This window comes from Aedes albopictus, chromosome 2 (assembly GCF_035046485.1).
Source record: "Aedes albopictus strain Foshan chromosome 2, AalbF5, whole genome shotgun sequence".
Taxonomy (NCBI): Eukaryota; Metazoa; Arthropoda; class Insecta; order Diptera; family Culicidae; genus Aedes; species Aedes albopictus.
Window position 1 is genome coordinate 399,295,625 of NC_085137.1, and position 22,507 is coordinate 399,318,131.

At 36.1% G+C, this 22,507-nt stretch overlaps 1 protein-coding gene across 7 annotated transcripts in view; it reads right to left on the reverse strand.

Moving 5' to 3' along the window:
• LOC109405137 (cAMP-dependent protein kinase type II regulatory subunit) overlaps positions 1-22,507 on the reverse strand; it is a 375,648-nt gene that overhangs the window by 104,966 nt on the left and 248,175 nt on the right. Inside the window, exon 1 of one of the 7 annotated variants that reach the window (XM_029879338.2) lies at positions 19,161-19,488. The exons of 5 other annotated variants lie outside the window; for them this stretch is intronic. Coding sequence is in view for 1 of the 2 variants with exons in the window: in XM_029879337.2 (XP_029735197.1) it covers positions 8,076-8,136 (61 nt within the window). In the remaining variant the exon portion in view is untranslated. Of the gene's footprint in view, positions 1-8,075; positions 8,151-19,160; positions 19,489-22,507 lie in introns of those variants that run through there. One more of the 7 variants, XM_029879337.2, reaches the window with a different exon arrangement.

Below are 22,507 nucleotides of genomic sequence, written 5' to 3' on the forward strand. Positions count from 1 at the left end.
TTGTATCATCAGATGGTCGTACAATTCGTAGTTATTATTCAGTGATTGACCAGAATAATCGAAATTGCACAATGAAACCAACAAACAGAATTCCTTTCGCGATTCCTCCCAAAATATATTCCAGGATTTCTCTAATCCAGGAGTTCTCTTTGAAGTCCCTGAGGGAGCTCCTGTAGAGATTCTTCCAAAGGTTAGTTTAGTATTTCTTCAGGAGTTCTCTCTTCCAGAAATTCTTGCGAGATTCTTAAAACACTCCAATTGAGATTCCTCCAGAAGTTCTTCAAAGATGTACTGCAAAAACTCCATCTAGGTTTCCCCAAGAGTTCCGCAATTCCTCTTGGTGTTCCTTTCAAGATTCTTCTGAGAATCAAGCGAGATTCCCCAAGGAATTCTTTTTGAGACTCCTCAGGAATTTCGTCCAAAATATCTACAATTTATTTCAGGATTTCTATAGAAGTTCCTTCTGGGATTTCCCAGAAAGCTCGTTCAGAAATTCATACACCAGTTCATTCAGGATTCTTTCTGAAGCTTCCTTGGGATCGTTCCAGGAGTTTTTCTGAGATCTGTGAATAGGTTCCACGTAGGATTCTTCCAGTAGTGCTTTCCGGGATTTCTCCCCATAATTCCTTCTCAGGTATTCTTTCCGGTAATCCTCCAGAAATTCGTTCCGCGTTTCTTCCACATTTTTTATGCTCTTTTTATTCGGGAATTTTAAATTAATTAATAATTCTTCACATGAGATTCTCCCAGAAATTTTTTTTGAACTTCTAAGTTACTTCTGAGATTCATCTAAAATTTGCTTCTGGGATTTCTGTTGTATGTAGTATTTTCTCAGATTCTTCCAGTTCTTTTTGCAACGTCTTCGGCAATTTTTCTCTGAGGTTCCTTCCAGCCATTCCTTGAAAGATGTTATTCCCGAAGAAACTATTGAAGAAAGCCCCGGAAGCCCAGAAGGAACTTGTGCAAGTAACCATTAGGAAATTGTTGAAGAAATTCGGTGAAGTTTTATAAACACTTTATAAAAGTAGCCTTCATAAACCACGTATACCAATTTTTGGCAATCTCAGAAACTTATGCGAGAGTCTCAAAATGAACTCCTTGGAGATTGCATGAGAATTTCTAGGAATTCCTTAAAAAACTCCTAAAGGAAACCCGGAAGCAGTTTCTGGAGGAAGTCCGGGTGGAACAATCCCTGGAAGAATCCTGGCACTACTAGAGAAACCCTCTCTAGAGGAATGCTGCTAGGAATTATTGAAGCAATCCCGAAAGAATGTTCAAGGGAAATTGTGGATGAACTTCTGGATGAATCCCGGCAGAAATCTCGGCTCAAATTCCTAGACGAATCCCACAAGAAACTTTTGCTGAAGTCTCAGAAGATAATTATGAAGGAATTCCAGAAATTGCTATGGAAGGAACCCGTGGAGGAACTCCTGGAGAAGAAATCTTGGAGAAATCCCAGGATGAGCAACTTTAGGAATCCCAGAAGGAACTCAAAACATGGAAGAAACCAAAAAGAAATTAATGGAAGTATTAAAAAAAACTGAGCAATCTCGGAAGGATTTTTCGTATGAATCATGGAAAGAGCTTCTAGAGAAATCACGGGAATAATTCCTAGAGGATTCCCGGATCCTGAAGAAAACTCTGATTCCTGGAAGTTGCTGGAGGAATCTGTCAAAAAACCACTGGATAAATTCTAAATGGAATCTCTCTAGGGAACTCATAAGAAAATTTTCTGGAATTGATGGATTCCTGAATGAACTCCTGAAATAATTTCTGAGAGTGCTCCTAGAGGAATCCTAGAGTAAACTTCTTAAGACATCCAGAAAAAAAAATCTGGAAAAACCACGGAAGGAATACCTGTAGCTATCCCATAAATGATTGCCGAAGGAATCTCAGAAAAATACCTGAAGCAATTTCGAAACGAATTCCTAGAGGAATCAATAAAGCAGCTACGAGAGTAATCCTGGAATACTTAGAGGAATCTCAGTTTAATCCCTTGTGGGGATCTCAGTAGAAGCTCTTAGAAGATTTCCAGGAATCTTGAATAAACCCCTAGAAGAATCTCTGAACCCAGAAGGAAGTCCTGGAGGAATCCTGGAAAAAATCTGGAGAAATCGTGGAAATAATTCCTAAAGGAATTCCAGAAACAATTCCTGGGGGAATCTCAGAAAGTATTCCTAAAAAATCATTTCAAGGGATTTCAAGGGATTTTCGGAAATTTTCATAGGGTTTCAGAGGGTTTAGGGCATTTTATGAAGCTTTAAGAAGTTTTATAGTGATTTCATGAAGTTTCATAGGGTTTCTGGGGTTTTAGGATGTGCAGGTGTTTTCAGAGAATTTCCAGGAGTTTTAAAGGGACTTCGAGAGAATTTCTGATGAACTTCAGGAAGTGTCAACGTGTCTTAAGAGGTTTCAGAAGGAATTCCGAGAGGATCTATGGGGTTTGAAAGGGGGTTAATGAAGATTCTGGGTGTTAAGAAAGGTGCATTTGAAATACAGGAGTTTGACCATGAAGGTCGTGGAGTCCTTTCAAGGATTGCTTCTGGAGATTTTCAAAATATGTATCTTCTAGGGATTTCACTTGGGTTTCGTCCAGATCTTTTTGAGAATTTCCTCTATGATTCCTGCATGAATTTTTTTCTGATGATCCTCAAGGGAAACATTTTTCCAAGAATCCAAAACGAGATTTCCCTTACAATTTCATTACAAATTACGCTTGGAGTGCCTCCAGAGATTTTTTTCGGCAGTTTCTTAAAAGATTTCTTTAGGAAGTTCTCAAAGGAATTCGTCTGAAATAATTCCGAAAATTCCTTCAGGAAGGCCTCCGAAAATGGCTTCATAAAAATCTCCAAGGATTACTTCTATTCTTTCTGGTTCTTTCTGAAATTTTCCGAAGGATTTAATCATAAATTCCTACCAGGAATACATTAGGATTTTTTGCAAAAAATGCTTCAGAAATTCCTCCAGATATTCCTCCAAAAGTTGCTGCACGAATTCCTCCCAAAAATTTTTCTCTTATGATTCCTTCAGAAATGCTACCAAGTTGTTGTGCAAAAACTTTTCCTGGGAACCGTTAAGGAATCATACAAGTATCTTTCAGGAATAACTCCAATGTTTCCTTTGGAGTTTTATCCAAGGATTTCTAATAATATTGCTTCAAGAAATCCTTCAGGATCTCTTCCATGCATTTTTCAGACATTACTGCAATATTTTTTTTTTACTTTCTTCAATTATTGCTTAAGAAACTCCTCCCAGGTTTCGCCCCAAGATCTTCTAAAGAACTCGACAAAAAAAATCTTCGTTTCTATCAGAATTACTCATTCTTTCATGGATTTCTCAAAGGAATGGTTAAAAAATACATTGAATCCATCAAGAATTCCTCCCAGAATTCTCTGGAGAAATCCTCCGAAAATTCTCTCAAGAATTCCTCCTCGATAAATTTGCAATCATTTTTTCAGGAATATCTTAAATTTTCAAAGTGATTTATTCAAAGACGTTTCAAGTATGCCTCCATTGGTTCTTAGAAATATATTCTAAGTATTTATACAAAAATTTCCTTAAACATTTTTCTTGGATTCAAAGATTTTCAGGAAACTACACGTATGATTCCTTTAAGAATTCCACCGAGAATACCTTCCGGAATTCCGTCAAGTATTTAACCGTTATGTGTCCGACAAACTTTTTGCTTTTTTCTACACCGTGCATTTTGCATGGGCACTGGGTACCCGGGTAACCTGTCGGCAACATAAGGGTTAAACAGGAATTCCTGTATAAATTCCGTCAGAAGTTGATCCCAGGATTCCTTAGGCAATTCCATCAAGGATTTTTTCAGGAAATCGCCGAAAAATTCATTCGAGTATTTCTCCAAGGATTTTTTAATGTCTTCATTCATGAGATTTCAGCTCAAGGCTGGTTCATCTCAATCTCCAAGGATTCCTGAAAAAATCTTTGCAAGGATTTCTTCAGAAGTTTCATCAATGATTGATTATTTCAGGCATTCGATTGGGGAACTTACGTATTCTCGGCAGTTTTGTTCTCTTCGTCATGGTTTTTTTTTTTTGTAAACCTATAGGTCTCAGAGTTTGCCTCAAATCCTTCCCAACCAAGCTGAGTTATATGCCAAAATTTCAGGCAATTCGGCCCACAAAAACCACCCATGACGAAGAGAACAAACCGGCCGATAATACCCATCGTCACCCTATTCAGGCATTGATTTTTTCAAGGATTCGTTCAGAAATATAATAATAAAACTTTCAAACCTTTAACCAAAGATAAAAGTATTCTTTTCAAAATTCCTTCAAAAATTGTATTTTTTTTTTAATTTATTGATTTTTAAATTTTACATGAAAGAGCACCTGATTCTGAGTTACTATGATTTTTTTTCAAATTTTTAGAACTTTGTTTTGATACCGAAAATCAATTTCAAAGAAATTTTATCAAAGGTGATATACCTTTCGACAACTCGACAACTGCTTTGCTTCGCTTCCATACAAATTTCAAATTGATTTTTAAGGACAGACTTGATAGAATTCCAAAATGGCCACCACAATGGCCGACTTTGGCACCTACTCACAATTTCGAGCGCACAAATCTCTTCGTAAACAAAACCAGCGCACCTGAGCTTCTTATTTTAAGCTTATTACGAGCAAGAACAGAATAATAAAATGCACTGTTGGTTGAAGCTTACTTCTTGAAATTTGTGCGTTTGAAGTTCTGATGCACTGTTGAAGTGGGATTTCAAGAAGTTTGTCCTTAAACAGGTTCCCAATTATCAACATTTATGAAAATTTACATTTTGACCCAGTTTGGCGTGAACATTCACTGCAAATTTTGTTTGCTGGTATTCAGCAAACTTTGCTGATTTTTTTTGTGCTGATTTCATTCAGCAATACGAATTTACTGAATATCAGCAATTATTTTTCAACTTGCTGAACCATCCAGCAATTTTGACAGTTGATCAGCAACGTTGTGCTGAAATCCAGCAAAAATTTTGCTGAAATTCAGCAATTTATTTTGCTGATTTTTTTTGTGCTGGAAGCGTATCGAAAAATTTGGTGTGTTCAGAATATGGAATTATCTCAAGCCAATTGCAGTCCTATTTCTATCAAGTTAATCTTCAGAATCTCCGCATCTTCCTCTTCTTTCAGAGATACATTCACAAATTCCTCCAAAGATCCTTTGAAAACCTCTTACAAGGATTCCTTCAGGTATTTTTCCATAGAATATTTCAGCACATTAACCAAATGGTCCTTCATGGAATTCTTTCAAGAGTTCTTTCAGAAATTGCTTCATAAAACCTACCATTCAGAAATTTCTTAAAGGACTTAAAGGACATTTTTGAAAAATATCATTCTACAGAAATTCACGGGATCGTTTAATATTTCTCCTCTAAGAATTTCTTCAAGAATTCTTCGAAGATTTTCGTCAGCAATTCTTTCAGCAGCTCTTCCCCTTCCTATCAAATCGAAAAAATCATCCCCTTCCCCTTCCTATCAAATCGAAAAAATCATTTCGCAATTTCTTTTATTACTCTTTCAGAAATTCTTATAAGGATTCGTTCCGGTATTTCTCCAAAAAATAGTTCCGCAAATTCACCAAAGGTTGCTTCATGAATTCTTCCAAGTATTCTTCTAGGTATTCCTCCAAGAGTTCCTTCAGAAGCTGCTTCAAAAATCTATTCAGAAATTTATTGAATAATTTGTTCAGTGAATTTAGTATTTTTTTAAGAATTCGTTCTAAAATTATTTCAAAGATTGTCTCAGAAATTCTTCCAAGGTTTCCATTAGGAGTTTCTGAAAGGTTTCCTCCAGAAGTTCCTGTGTGAAAAGTTAGATTAGCTTAAAATTTACAAAACAAAACAGAAGTTCCTTCGGGAACTCCCCCAAAGGATTATTCCGAAATTCCTCCTCAGATTGCTCCACAAATTCATCCAAAGAATTTCCAAGGAGTTTCTTCAAAAGTTATTTACAATTCTCCCAAGAACTTCAGTGATTCCTTTAAATATATCTTCAGGCACTTCTCTAAGGATTCCTTCTAAGGTTTCTAATGGAATTTATGTAGGGAAGTGGATTCCATCTTGGCAGGGGTCCTATTTTGGGCACTTTTTTGCTATAACTCAGCCAATTGTGAACCAATAGGCACAATTTTTGGAACGCGATTAGATACGTATAGTATCTAGCAATGTACAAAATTTCAAGTCAATTGGTTTGGAATTGACTGAGTTATAGCGAAGAGTACCCAAAAATCCAGCCGCTGCCCAAGTGGTTCGCTACCCTAAGTATATTTTCAGGCATTTTTCTGAGTATTCCTTTCGAAACAGCAGAAGAGAATTTTAAAATAAAACATGTCAAAATGTTCTTATTGAAATGCACGCTGGTGCCAAGAAATGTTGAAATCGAACACAATTTCCACAATTAAAGAGCCATTTTGTTTTCTAGTATTGATTATTTTTTATCTCACGTTGTTATGAGCTTGTTAAAATTATATCAAGACCCGTTATAATTATGATATGAGTTGGTCAATTATTGTTTTATATTATGTGATTTTAAGAACTAACTTAACTTAATTGGAATTATCTTCGAAATAATAACTCCGTCAGCTTTAATTTTGTGCTAGCGTTTTGATCGGATGTGCATTTCTAAGTCATATCTACACATTTTCTGCCAAAATCCCTGCCTTCATAGGAAAAAAAACCCTATTTCGTTTCTGGGATTACCAGCTGTTGTACTCCAAAAAACCTTTTTCTTTTTTATGGAATTCTAAATCTCATGTAACAATTTCCAATAAACTAAAAGAGGAATTCCTGCTGTAACACGATTCGCATACGAATTTCAAGAAAATTTGGAAGTAATCTATGAAAAAAGGAAACAGTGAAAAAAGTCGAGGAGAATTAATGGACAAAATTTCGTAGTAGCTTTTATTTGCTTTTATTGGACAGTTAAAAGCAGGAGTTTATGATCAAATCGCAGAAGGAGTTTTGTGCACAGTGCTTAAAAGCCCTCCATAGAAAATCTTGAAATAACTTCAGTTTAAATTTTTGAAATAATTCTGAAGGAAATCGTATGGTTATATGATCCTGAAGAAATTTCTAAAAAAAATATTCTTAAGGAGTTTTAACCCTCCTAGAATGTTAGTGCACGTCAATGGCGTAGTGCATAGCATGACGTAGTACACAGTCAGCGAGTCTGTCTGGGCCATATTGACCCCAACATCCTACTTGGGTCAAGAAATTTTATTACGTGTTTCCAGCAAGAAGAAATTACATTTTTTTAAAGAATTTTGATGTATATTTTCAAGAGAAATTTTATTCTGAAAAATTACAATGAGATTTTCTAAAGTGAATCTTTGTTAAATATATATAATAGGGAGGATCTTTTTAAAAAATTCCTAACATGTGTCTTTTATATGTTTTAATCTGTCAAAATGTAAGTACGATATTTTGAACAAGTTCACTAATGATTTCTTGAACGCAATCGCGAAAGGTTTTTCAAAGCACCTAAAAAAAGATGCAATTAATTTATTGATAAATGCTGGTAGAAATGTTTATGAAATATTGTAGAAAATTGTTATTGAACAACTAAAAATGTTTTTGAATTCGGCGCCATTTTTTCGAACCATTCCTTTTACCAATGTTATTATTAATAAACAATTTCTGTGGGAAGTTACTGATGTATTAGGTAGAAACATCCGTAGGACTCTGTGGAGCAATTTGTTTATATTTTGTTTATTATATTTTTGACGAAGTCTTCTTCATCGAAAACATTTTTTTGTCTACCGTCACAGATTTTTGAAAAAGTTGCATGTACTCAAATGTTCTACCTCATTCTAAAAATAATTCCATAGATTTTAGATTATTCCTGGTGAATTTGTATCTGAATCGGGAAAAAATCTATCTTCTTAAGAATTGAGTGTTAAAATTCATCGAAATGTGTTAACCTTTGTCTTTAAAGTTATCATAATTTCAGGTGTCTAAAAGTGCGTGATTCAACTCAATAACTCAACACGAGTGCCTGTCCCATAACCTTTGGTGCTTCGGTGGTGATTTTTCACTCTGAACACATTTTCCTCAAACTCACCTCTCATTCTCCAACCGAGACAACCTTTCCCGAACAGTTTCGTACGCCACTGCTTCATCATGAACAACGAAAACGACGACGATCGACGGTCTACTTCAACGTCAGTGAGTATTCTGCACAGGTTTGTTTAAATAACATTCATTCCATCCAACCAAACGGTCATTGTTGTTTACGCATTCCGCGATTCCATCAATCTTCCCTCAAAACTGTCAGCAACGCTGCACCGGTAAGCCAATCCAGGGTAAATGGAGATTGAAGGTGTTATAATTTTTCCCCGTCGATCCATTAGGAATCCCCAAATGCCCAAATGCTATAATATATTTTGCAAACGCATGTGGTTTTTTGGCCAGCAACTGCAATTTTGGTGGTTGCCAACTGAGGTGGTAAATGGTGCATTCTGAACAAAAAAATGGCGAAAAAAATATACGCTGCAACACCTACGAACTTTTAATTCCAGTGCGGTAGGAGGCACTTTTGGCTAGGTGGAAGCTAGGGTTACCATACTACACGGGAAGAAATCCGTTTCCAAAAACATGACGAAAAAGTCATAAAATCACAAAATATGCCGCTTTATGATATCATGACTACAAGTCATAATATCATGACGAAAATGACGAATACCATAAATATTCGAAGACGTAACGACAAACCATTTCTTGTTTGAGTTTATGCAACATTATGACGCTGAGTCATAAAACCATAAAAAGCGGCACGAAGCAATGTAACAAAACAATCGGGTGCAAGATTTTTTTTTAAAATTCAGGGAGTTCCTTTCAACTAGCTTGAGATAATTTAAAAATCAACAGAACTAAGGTTATATTACGGGGGTTTCAAAACTAATAATCCTTCAAATTGTTAGTTGTTTTTTTGCAAATTAAGGATTTTTGTACAGATTATTTGAACTGTTATAACGGAATCATTTTCAACACTTACAATAAAAACTCAAGTTTCCAGGAAAGCTGATATTATTTTTTTTAATTTTTATAAACCAGTAACATCTTTCAAATAAAAATTAAAAACGAATAACAAATTTTAAAATTTTGAAACTTCGTAACGCTACCATCGCAACACGATCCACTGATCCTTCCGTCTGTATACACACATTTTAATTATCGTCCATATTTATTCGGCACACGATTGTATCGACCCACACTACACAGACAATGACGACCGGGCCGTTTTTTGGACGTCCGAATCTGAATCCAAACTCGTAAATTACCTGACTCGCCTGAGTCCAACCGAGCGAGCCCCATCCAACATGCCACGGATTACGGCAGCAAGCACGAATATGGCTAGCTAGCTGGGTTGGATGGATTGGCTTGGATTGGATGGATTGGCTTGGATTGGATTTGGAAACGCGCAACAGGAGTTGTTTGGTGTTTTCTGTTGAATTTGTTTTGAGAGTGAGTGAGTGAGTGGGTGGCAGCACAGACAGGTGGTAATGGGTTAACCGGTAACCGGTACAAATTAAACCGAGAAAGATGCTTTTCACACCGCCCGTCCAGCTCTGCACCGGAATGGAAGCCAAATGAGGGAATATTGGATTTTGTGTTGATGGTATATTGCTGGTGTTGTTTTGGGTGGGTAGATCTGTGAAAGCATTAGTTGTGTTGCTCACTGTTGCAACTCTTTGAATGGATAAATGAATGGATAATTGAATGAAATCACAGAAATATTGTAATGACGATGAAAATATTTAGAACCGTCTTTTTTATTTAAACTTATTTATCATCCATTGATTGCACAGCAGCGTAACAAAAATTAACTTTAGTTTGTCTCAAGAACATACTTATGTGTCTCTGACAGATTTTGGGCCGCTGAATCCAAATCTGGGCTCATATTTGCTCCAGCACGTCACAATTTTGAGCTATACCTTAATTTATAGGGCAAATTATGCGATTATCTAAATTAACATCTAAATTAACGACTCATGCAAAATATTTCGTTTTACCAAATCGAATCTGATAGTTTTAGCGATTTATGTTAGGTACGATATTTCCCATACAAGTCGTCCTTCAAAAGTTGCATGCAAGTTTACATACTAACATAAAATGTTTAAATTTATCAAATTTCATCATCAAATGTACACTGCAGTCGTTCAAAACCATAGAATCTCCGCTATGACTGGCTTCTACAGCATGACTGAAAGCAACTACGAAGTACGAGTAAAGGTTCTGCAAAAAGAGTTTTTAAGCTATATTTTTTCGGCAGAAGAAAATATTCAGTAATTTTAATTTCTGATTTTTATAGAATGCCCTTTTTTGGTTCCAGAGTTACAACCATATTTTTTTTAAATATGTCCAAATTCTATTATCCTCATCATTATAAAATCATAACTAATGATCGAAACCTTGTTGAAAGATAGCTATTTGTATAGGAAATTTTGCTAATTTTCTAAAAATTCTGAAAAAAAACAAAAATGGGTATGTTTTATTCATTTATTTATAAATTCTGTTTCTGAAAAATGATTGATGAAAGTCAGACACTCTTTGACCTTACTTGAACGAAAATTGAATAAATAAATCTTACAAGGAGTTAATAAGTATGTCAATGCAATGGTTGGGCACTACTTAAAATATCTTCATAAATTCCTAGAAGCTTCTTTATCAACATTTTTTAAAGAATTTTACTCAAAATACTTTTTGGAATTCTGCTTCATCTTTTTCGATTTTATCCACGAATTCCTTCAAAATTAAAAAAAAATGGCAAGAATCTATCTACACCGGTAAATTCTTCGAGTATTTATTCTTCAATGAGCTGTGAAACATTCTGATCAGATGTTTCCGAAGCTGGTGGGAAAATCTGTTTTCGGAGACTCTTCATAAACGAAAATTTTATTTAAGATAAATATTCCACTCAATATGCATAAGTGACCCGATTTTGTCAAACCCTTTTCAGAAAACATGTTTTTTTTTCGTTTCAAAAACTTAAACAGTTTTTTTTTAACTTTTTGTCCCTGTATGTTCTGCATCTCAGATTTAGGTTGACGCTAAACATGAATAAATGATTTACAAATCTGACTGTAACATAATGAGAGCAGAAAGTTTGTCGCAAAATGGGGCTGACAAAATCGGGTCCTTACTGTATTCCGGTGTTCTCAAACTTTTCCATCTAGTGACCCATTTTTCATTTTAATGGAATTTGACGTTGGTGGGTAGAGATATTTTAATTCAAATTTACATTCTAAATTTGATGGATCACCGTTTCTTATATTTTTTTCAGTATCAGGGAATGGTAATCGCCAATAACAAGTATAGCTTTAAAAACGCTTTTGTGTAAGTTAAAGTCACGTATAAATCTAGAAGATTTTCATGGAAAAACTTCAGGAAAAATCGTTGGAGGAACACCAAGGAAATTTCTGAGGAAGCGTTGAGAGCTCCTTAAGATATTTCTAAAAAAAAAACCTTTTAAAGAAAGTCCTACGGACACTCCTTCTCAGATACTCCAGAAGGAATCTCTGGAGAAACCTAAAATGGAATCTTCTGAAATACTCACTGAAAAAAAAATCCAAGAGAAAACCCTGGAAAAGTTTCAGCAGAAAAATTTGGACTTGTACGAACGAGTCTCTAACTAAAACTATATTATTCGCCCAGTTCCCCCTTGAATAAAGCCAATTAAATCAGGCCGAAACGTGAGGCTTTGCAAATCGATTCTTTTGGATTTCCTAGACTGAAAAAAAATAGACTCGCTTTATAGCATATAGGGTGCGTGTACTAATTATGGCACTACCTAAGGAAAGCTGTTTATACAAAAATAACAAGAAGACCAACGAATCTCATCAATAAGTTGAAAAACAGCTTAGTTTCCATACTTTACAAAAATAATATAGAAACGGAGCCAAAACTACCCAGGTTACCAATAAGCATTTGAATAAGCCGTATTTCTGTTTTATATCTGCATTTGACCTGCTTACTGCCGTATGATAGCAGTTCGACGGCTAAACTGCCCTATATTAGCAATTGAAATGCTACTTAAAATTTGACAGCAGTTATGTAGCATTTCAGATGCACGGTATGTTTTGGTCAACAAGCAGCATAACTGCTACATTAGTGCCATAAAACTGCTAAGTGGGAGGAGTGATGCTGAACTCACAACACATTTCCACTTTTTAATTTACGTGCCCCGGATGTAGATGCCATTATCATTCGCTTGTCCTGTCATTTATAGAGTAGCAACTAAAAAAACATGCTTTGGCAAATAAATTCCATAGTTTTGGCTACTTTCCAATGCTCGATTTAATTATCAGCACATGCTGGGCACATAGCATATCTGACGAAGCTACTGCCGCTGTAATATTCAAGCTTTAAATTGATCAAAAAACCAACGCACATTATCTAATCATCTATAGCTTACATCGTAGCGAGGTTCAGCATCATCGTCAACCCGAGGAACGAGGGATCAAATCCCAATTTCGCCGAAATCAGCAAAAAAAACAAGAACAGAATTTTAAAACGTGCTCCAAGCCTCAAAAGTTGCACAGAAATGGGCAGAGGAAATTTTTGGTTTTTATTTTTGACAATCTGGGGGGTAGGAAATTTAAGCATTAAATCAGCCGTATATTGGGCCAAAACCTGCATTTAAGTAGCACTTATGGCGCATATAGGGCAAATTAGCATTTAATGACCTGCCGTAAAGGCGCATATAGTGCCGAATTAATGCCATTTTAACTGCTTATTGGTTACCTGGGTACTTTTAGTACGTGTGCCAATAATAGGAACCCTGTACCAGTTATGGTTACATTTTTTAACTTTGGTTCCTTTTCGCACTATTTGCATGCATTCCTTATGGAGTTAGCCATAACTGGTACACTATGGCGAAAAAGGGTGCAAGGAAGCCAAAATTTTAGGGAAAATGATTTATTTCTACCATGATTTGAGGCAAATGTGGAGTTTAAATGAGTGCGACAATCTTTTGTGAACTTGATCTGTTGTTCACAATATTTTTCTTGTTGATTTACATCGTTAAAGGGTGAAAATCAACTATGGCGAATAATTGGTACAATAGCCATAATTAGTACACTTATCCTACCATTTCCAGTCAATAGTCTCCAGCAACGGCCTGGGGAAATACAGGATGCGGCAGGAAAAAATGCGAAAAGTTCAAGGCACTATTACACGCTAAATATGGGATATATATGACTATTTTTTCATGACAGTGTATCAGTCAATGTCTATATTCCAGCACTGCAAAATAAAAATGAACATATTTGATGTTTAACATGTGATAATGTAAGCCTAATAAGCGGGTATCAATAAACTGCGCGCCCAATGGTCATTAAACAAAATGACTATAACAGTTAGAAATTTAGCTTAAATTCGATGAACAACCAGACCACACTGACCCAGAGCCATGTAGTTTCACATACTAGATGAAATAAGTACATATATTTGTTGATATTGTAGAGAAAATTAAAAACTTTGTTTTATCAGATACGAAATTTAGCGACCTGTGTGGTTTTCTGCGGTTTGAAAATTCTGATTGTCTTCAGCTTCAGGCGCCGCCCTGTAAAGGTTAGTGACCAAAATGGGAAAATTTTTAATAAACTTTTCAGAAAATTTGCCTATTTGAGATCATGGAACATTGAAACATAGATTGGTTGACGTCAAATGGACGAAAACGAAGTTTGTAGTTGAAAAACACTTTCGCATTTTTTCCTGCCGCAAACTGTAATTTTAATGGAACCCTTGGAAGGATCCATGAAGAAACATCAGAAATATGTCGTGAAGATATGTCAGGAGGAATGCATTTACGAAATTTGAAAGCCTTTCATGAAAGAAATCAGGAATGAATCAATGATAGCAGAAATCCATGAAGTGATTGCGGGAAAAATAACTCGAGGAACACCAAGAGCGATCCTTGAAGAAACGGCATCAGGGGTCAATGGAAGAACGTCCACAGAAATCTCAAGATGAACTACAGGATTAACCTCCGGAAAAACTTCAACAGAAATATTCGGAAAAGCCTAATATTTTTGGGGAGTCAGAGAAATTCTTGGATGCGTTCAGGATAGGCTTCAGGGCCTAGATAGAATCCTAAAAAAAAAAATAAAACTGGGCTCCATGCCGGAATACACGGATGGATATGGAGGAATTCTAGAAGAGAGTCCAAAATCAATCCTTGGATGAACTTTAAGAAAAGTGAAACTGGATGCATTTCCTCATTTTTTGATTTTCGATTTGAGTAAATTTTCAAAATCGGTTTTCATACACAGTTAAAGAGACGGACAAGGTATCTCCTAACTTTTTCCTGATAGAAAATATCATTTGATTTTACGGAAACCATTTTTTAACAAATTTACGAGAAAAAAACGGCTTCTGGAAAACTGATAAAAAATTTTCACCAAGAAGAAAAGAATCATAAACCGATTTTGAAAATTTTACTCCTTTTTTTAAAACATAAAAATCCAAAAAATGAGGAAATTCATGCAGTTTTGTCAGAGCAGTTAGGAATAATATTTTGTAGTACTCCAAGAGAAACTCTGAAGAAACTCTTGGGAGATTTCCTGGAGGAATTCCAAAAGGAATTCTTGCAGCAAATCCAGGGATTTTTTCAGGAAATATTCTGAAATGTATTGAGACATTTCAGTAGAAATCCTTGGAAGAACACCAGAAAGGTCACTGGTCCGTATTATAAGAGAAACCCTCTTTGGAAGAATCCCTTGAAGAATTACAGAAAAAAACCCTTGCAGGAATTTCAAGAAGAATTCATGGACTAACTTCAGCAAGAATCCTTGGAGGAACTGCAGGTAAAATCCTCCAACACTCCAAAGTAGTTCGAAGCATTACGTTTTGACTTGAAGAATCTGATGGAGCTCTTTGAAAATGAAGTTTCTGTTGGTAGTTCCTAAAAAAAACCTTCCTAGTTTTTCGAAAATTTTACTTAAAATTCAGCTTAAAAATCCGAGAGTTTTATCAGAAAAATATCATAAATATCACAGCGTAACAAAAATTAACTTTTGGTCTGTCTCAAGAGCAAACTTATGTGTCTCTGACAGATTTTGGGCCGCTGAATCCGAATCCGCACTCAGATTTGCTCCAACAAGTCACAATTTTGAGCTATACCTCAATTTATATGGCAAAATATGCGATTTTGGGCTTTTTTGACTGCAAGCCATTAGGCATGGAAATATTTTTTTTAAGCAATCAAAGGTTAATTGGTCAGTTAACATCTAAATTAACGACTCATGCAAAATATTTCGTTTTACCAAATTGAATTTGATAGTTTTAAGCGATTTATGTTAGGTACGATATTTCCCATACAAGTCACCCTCCAAAAGTTGCATGCAAGTTTTCATGCTAACATAAAATGCTTAAATCTATCAAATTTGATTAGGTAAAACGAAATATTTTACATGAGTCGTTAATTTAGATATTAATTGACCAATTAACCCTTTGATTGCCTAAAAAAATATTTCAATGCTTAATGGCTTGCAGTCAAAAAAGCCCAAAATCGCATATTTTACCCTATACATTGAGATATAGCTCAAAATTGTGACGTGTTGGAGCAAATCTGAGCCCGGATTCGGATTCAACGGCCCAAAACCCTTCGGAGACACATAAGTTTCCTCTTGAGACAAAAAAATGTTGCGCTGTGTATTAAGTCAAAACTCAAAAAAAAAAAATGTTTTTCTTAATGTGTATTTTAACATTAAGCTAAGGTAAGGTAAGGTAAAATCACTTACCTTAGACGATTTCCTGTGAAATGTCGTATGTATTTTATGAAGGAATTTTTAGCGAGCATTTGAAATATTTTAGACAGAATATTCCTTATAGAATGTTTTGGAAAAATTCCTACAAACACCAAGGAAAATTTCTGACAAATGAAGAAATATTTTTGGGGTCAAGATCCAAAAGTGAATTTCAAAGGTGTTTCCAATCTGGTTGCTTAAAAAATGATTGAAGCAATTTCTTGCATCTGTGAGTGTGAACTGAATTCAAGACCTTCAATTCCTAGAAAAATGCTATTAGGGAATCTTTTTCTATCTGAACAAATTGCATCTTGAGCCGTATTTTTTAAACTTTTCTGGAGTCATCTGTAATACAGGACGAACTCTTACGTGCTTGAAAAAATAATCTGTGCAACAATTACTTGTAAAGTTCATAGAGGGTTTTGGCAGAAAAGCGTTAGAAATTTCAAGATCAATTTTTAAATATTTCTTTTAGTGAAACTGCTATAGTATGATAAAGTTCCTTGAATAATCTCTAGATAAATCCGTGGAAAGATTTCCAGCACTTACGGTTAAATTTCTTAATATATAAGTTGTAGAATTGTTAAGGACATTTCATGCGGAGCTTAGAAAGGAAAGTTTATAGAATTCTCAGAAACATATATCTAGTTGATTTTTTAAGGGACCACTTAAGGAATTTCCAAAAAAATAAACCTACATACGATGTAATAACTTAATTTGAATTGATTTTCTTGAACTATTCTTGGAGGAGCTATTGAAGCGTAAAGTGGTGTATCCACGAAAGCATTCCTGAAGAATCTGATGATGTTCTTTAAAATGAAGATTCTGTTGATATTTCATGGAAAATTTCTGATTAATTTTCATTATTTCCGACTATATACTTCTAAGAATTCTTTCTGATTTATCGGAAATTCTACTTAAAATGAAACACTGAATTCCACCAAAAGTTTCATCAGAAAAATATCACCAACATAAGGACAAAATAGCAACCCTAAAATTTGAATTTTTGAAGTGTTCTCAATTAAGAATACTGTCAGGATCTAAATATAAATGTTGTTCAGAACAATCTCCACTGTGTTCCATAACACTGAACTGCCAAAACATATTTCTAAAAATAACAAGTTTCAAGAATATTTTGGTGAAAAGTTTCATAAAACGAACATTTTTAGACAACAAAAATATTTACAAAAGCATGCTAAGAGATTTGAAATTTAGAAAAAAAAAACTGAACTTAACTTATATTTTGGAAAAGTTTGATGATCTTTAAGTTTATTCATAATTCAATTTTAAAGGATTCGTGCAAAAAGATTGGAAATTGTTTGCAAATTTAGAAAGTTATGACAACTTTAGAAAGATTTTTTTTATTTTGGGTTTCTCATTAATGTTCAGACTACTTAATTTGAGAATCAATTAGATCATCATTTCCCAGCGACATTTCACACCAATCAAACTTGTTTACCTGTTGTGCATCCGACGCCCCTATCATGAACCCAACCGAACTGTGTGTACGCTAGCCGCTGCGAAGTTGTGTGCGAAATTCGACATCTCCAAAAATAATGAAACTAATAAGAACATTAACACTAATTTTTGGTGTGGTAAATTTAACCCTAATTTGGGTAAAATCCAGATCGAACTTTCAAGTGTATTCCAGTTTCAACGTCCAATATAAATTGGGTTCAGGTATTCTTATTACCAAACTGTCAAAAATGTGCTACGCTTAGCAGGGGGCCAGCAAAAGCCAAAATCTCCGTAGCTCACAACAAAAACACGTCCAAAATTGTTTGTGCTGTAAATTGATGCATTACACAATTTCTTACTCATTTATTTGTTATCTCCGCGTTGTCGTGTAATTTCGAGCGATTGCACGCTAAAATTTTGATAACCCTTTGCTAGTTTTACATGTTTTACTTAAGTAATAACTTATGGTAATGACTAATTCTCAAATGTCGTGCACATCCCAGATCTGTCAGAGTGTCCAAAAGTGTCAATTTCCCAAACATGTCAAATTCATGTGGACTACGGCTCATCTATTCGTGGTTGACGTCCGCGCTGCCCCGCTGACGGTTAGCGAACTTCGACAAACACGAGAATCGAACCTTTGCACACTTCCGAATTGATGCACACTTACAAATCGTGTTGTAACTAAAAAGACATTTGGCGTAACTTTGATCAGCATAGTTATAGCTTATGGGTGGTAGAATTATCACACGGTATTCTTTCATTTTTTATTTGCTTCGGCTTTTCGAAAAAAAAATAGTTTTCTACTAAGGTCGAACTTTTGCCCCACCATTGTTTTCTTTAAGATGATTTTCACAAATTCTTGTAGCAGTTTTTATTTCTCTCGCAGTTTTGTCACCCAGTCCCAAAAGAAAGATAAACTTGATAGAAAAATATGAAATAGAAGGGACGGGCTAGTGGCTAAGCGCAGGATCTGCGGCATACAACAATCAAAAGCGTTAACCAATAGACCTCCAAGCTCGTCTTATGGATTTGCAGGAAAATCGAATTTCACTCATTAAAAAATTTCAGTTTTCGACAACGAGGTTGGTGAAGCTGAATGATTACGAATTTGAAATGAGATAGCATTTCGAATTTTTGCAAAAAAAAAAAGATACATTATAGGGTAACGACGGGTACTATCGGCAGGTTTGTTCTCTTCGTCATGAGGGGTTTTTGTCAACAAAAATTTCCTGAAACTTGGTCGTATAATTCAGCTCGGTTGGAAAGGATTTGTGACCAAGTCTGAGTTTGACAGCTTTAAAAAAAAACCATGAAGAGAACAAAATTGCCGAAAATACACAATTTCCCTTATAAGCAAATGAAATTATATTGATAAACTTTCGAAAACTACGTAGACGAGAACCACTTTTGATAAGAACGTTCTGAACAAGAAAATATCATAGTTGAAGCAGAACCACACTTTTGTTTCAATAGTACGTAAACAGAAATTGCAATGCTACTAATGAGAATAATGCATAGTTTTTTTTTTAGAAAATCTGTGCTTTCAAACATCCACTTAATTAAACTACACTCGACGCGTAGGATGCACCAATTCTGCACCACAATGAACATTCAATACACCATCGAATCGACACAAATGGGAATTGATTTTTTCTCGAGTTCACTTTCACAAGGTGATTCCAACTACACAATAGCACACCGACCCGGTTGCAATCGAACGGCCGGCCCGCACCCACGCGTCACCGATCAACGCGCACTTCACATCAGCGGATTCGCGCCTCTTTTCAATTTCGCGCACAATGCACTTCCCCTCTGTTGGCGGGTAGTATTATTCTTTCCCTTTTCCGGCGAATCGTTGCCGCCGTATTCCTTTATATTTGCAGATTTTTCTCCCGCACTTTTATAGAAACTTTTACCAGAAACCACCATTAGTATACCTCCCACATACACCGAATCCAGACAAACTTGTCCTCCTGAAGCAAAGAGGTCCTTCAACGCAACGGTTCACTACCACACCACCACCAGTCCGAGACGGCGGTGCTGATGATTCATAACGTCCAAAACGCGCCGCACCGTATTCCGGCCAAACCCCGGGAGATTGGTCCGATCGCTTACAATTCCGTCTGGTGACTGACTGAATCGGGTCCCCAAGTTTAGCCAAGTCAAGCTTTTGCCATCATCATCGCCATCATCGTCACCCATTCGCGCCGTCATTGGGTTGGCGGGTGCAAATCGGTTGCTTCGTCTCCCCCAACAACGGCCGCTGCCGTCCACACTCCTCACATCAAAGTCGCGTTACACTTGGACGGTGAAGGGGGAGCAGCAGGGCAGCTCGGCCTCAGCACACCAAAGTGATTTTGAATATAATTAATAATAAAAGAACTAGTCTACGAGGGCAGCAGCCTCAGCACCGGGTATTGCTCTACCTGTACGGGCAGGTCGGAGTATAACCTCAATATGCTCGGATCCGAGCCGGAGAGGCAGGTGCGGGTATCGGAAGGGACAGAAGGTTTTTGCGACTATGAAGTGCTTTGGCATTTCCAAAACATATCAAAGTTTCCCATAAAACTTTTTCAGTGCAAAAGTATAATACTAACCAATTTAAAAGGTCGAATTGCGGGGATAGTTAAACTTTTGGGATTGCTCTATCTAACATTGCCAAAAGTTGTTGAACCACGTGCCCAGCAGATGAAAAGGTTCGCCCATCGAACCTGTAGCTCTGCAGCTCGGATTTATAACAATATACTTATATTCATTAATAGTTAATAATTTGATAATAATTTGCTTTTGCAGAAATAAACGGGAATGCATTCGTAAGAGGATTTATTCGTAAACAATAATGAGAGGAATTGTTGTTTAAAAGTCACTAATGTGTATATTAATTATTTTTTAGCATATTGAAATATGTATATTGGAAACATAGGTTGTCTCACAAACTAAACCCAAAATAAAGTATTGCCGAGCACCGTGGTCATGCGTTTAGCGTCATCATGTGTATGGCCATACCTTGCTACGGACCGGGTTATTAAACTTTTCTTATAAATGTTTTTAAATAATGATTCCGAGTCAAATCTGCGCTACTAGAAATAAATCCATGACAAATTCACGCAAGTGTGGATTAATACACAACTTTTGGATTGTAGATCAACGTGGCTCATTTCATTATTGTAAGCTTTCTGAAAAAAAAAATTAGAAATGTTTCATCTCACGTTTCAACATGTTTTTTTTTTTAAATATGCGTTAATGATTTTTTGACAAAATGGCTGAGGAAATCCCCAAAACCATTTTTAGCATATATTATGCTGAAACAATAATATATATTGCCCTTTACTAGCATTTACCAGCTTTGTTACTTGTTTTGTGGCTTAGTTGCTTAAAGCGCCGGTCTAGCGAAGGAATCGCGGGTTCAAATCCCATCAGAACGTTACTTTTTTTTTTACAAATTACATCTCTCAATTTTTCAATTAGCAACATTTCATGCCTTCTAATTACAAGTTGTTCCAGTATCATCCTAAATATATCATTTTCAACGAATCCGTTGTATAACATAGATTAAGTTTTACTGGATTCCTAAAGCAATTTCTTGTAAAAACCCAGGGGAAACAAATTCTTTGAAAACGAAAAAAATAATAACGCGAATGAAATAAAAGAAGTTCCTTGAATTCGTACGAATTCGATTAAGATTCTATGAGAAAGAACATAAAATAGGAAAAAAAATCGAGTAATAAGCCCGAAAGAGCACAGTGAGATATTACACAATGGTCCGAATCCACGTTTTAGCAGGAAAAAAAACTACCTCTGTTATAGTTGATTTCAGGTATTTGGTGTCTTCAGAGAAGTTGTTTGCATTTGTGTTCTGCATCATTTATTAAAAAAAATGTTCAGCGTGGTCCCCGTCTTAACTCAAATCTGGAATAGAACTTTATAATGCTATGGCAATGCTATTTTGAGTAACTTTGCCGAAGACACCTTTAATCTAGCTTTCAATTTGAACGTACTAGGTCAATTTTAAGTTTTGATTTAGGCAGGGTGATTGGAGATTTCACAATAACTTTTTTATTTGATTTTTTTTCGAAGATGTGAGCTTCGGAGCATTTGAAGAGCAAGTAATGACGCATATTTGTTCTGAACATTGCATGCTCCATGGAGTTGGAAAAAAAAACTCGCCAATGGGAAACTTGTAGGAATAATAAAAACCTACATTTTTCCCGAAGACAGTTTGACTCCATTTTTAAAATTATATGAGTTATATGAAGTTTTTCGAATTTTTAAGGGGATTTTTGGTGGATCCTAATCAAAATTGTCGAAAAATACATTGAGAATAGTAAAAAGACACGGACACGTTCAATGCTTCCAGTGAGCTTTTCGCTCTTTGAAGGAAGCACGACACTAGACAACGGACTAGCATGCAACGCCCAGTGGCACAGCCGAAAACTTTTCCTGACAGCTGCGGCGGGAATCGAACCCGCGCTCCTCAGCACGATGCGACTAAGAGCTTGGTGACCCTAGCCGCACGACCACGGAGCCGCACAAGTAAGCTAGTCCCAAGCCCTATTCATTGGTTCCTTGTGCAATTTCAATTGCTCTGGTCAATCACGGAGTAGCAACTACGAATTGTGCGGTCATCTATGCTCATGCTCATGCTCATGCTCATGCTCATCCTAATCAAAAAATGTCGAAAAAGATGCAGGAAACAAGTACAAAAAACTTCGCCTAAAATTAACGATAACATAAATAGGGATTTCTTTCTTGCTAAAACGTGGATTCGGACCATTGTGCAGTGGAGTAATTAATAATTTTCGAATTATATTGCTACGAAACGAGTAGTAAGCTATGCGCGTGTCGCAACCTCTACAAACAGAAATAGAAGGCTTTTCTTCAACTTAATAACAGTGGATTCAAAAACTAGTTGAATCAAATTATGGAGCCTCGTAGCTGTGCGGTTGGGGTCACCAAGTTTCTAATCGTGAGGGTTCGATCCCCGTTCCGGCAAAACTGGTTATGATATCAAACTCATAACTCAGTAAGTTATAATACATTGTAAATAACAAAACTAACATTGATAACATATTTATAACATTGCGAGGCCCGTGGCGTAATGGCTAAATTTCCTTTTATGAGTGGATGGTCATGGGTTCGATCCCAGCCCCGGCACTTGCAATTTTTCGTCAGTTGCCCCTCGAGAGCGGCTGACCCCTGACCTGACCCTCTTCTGAGCATATGCTCTAACCCAGTGGTCACCAAACTGCGGCCCGCGGGCCGCATGCGGCCCTTTACCAGGTTT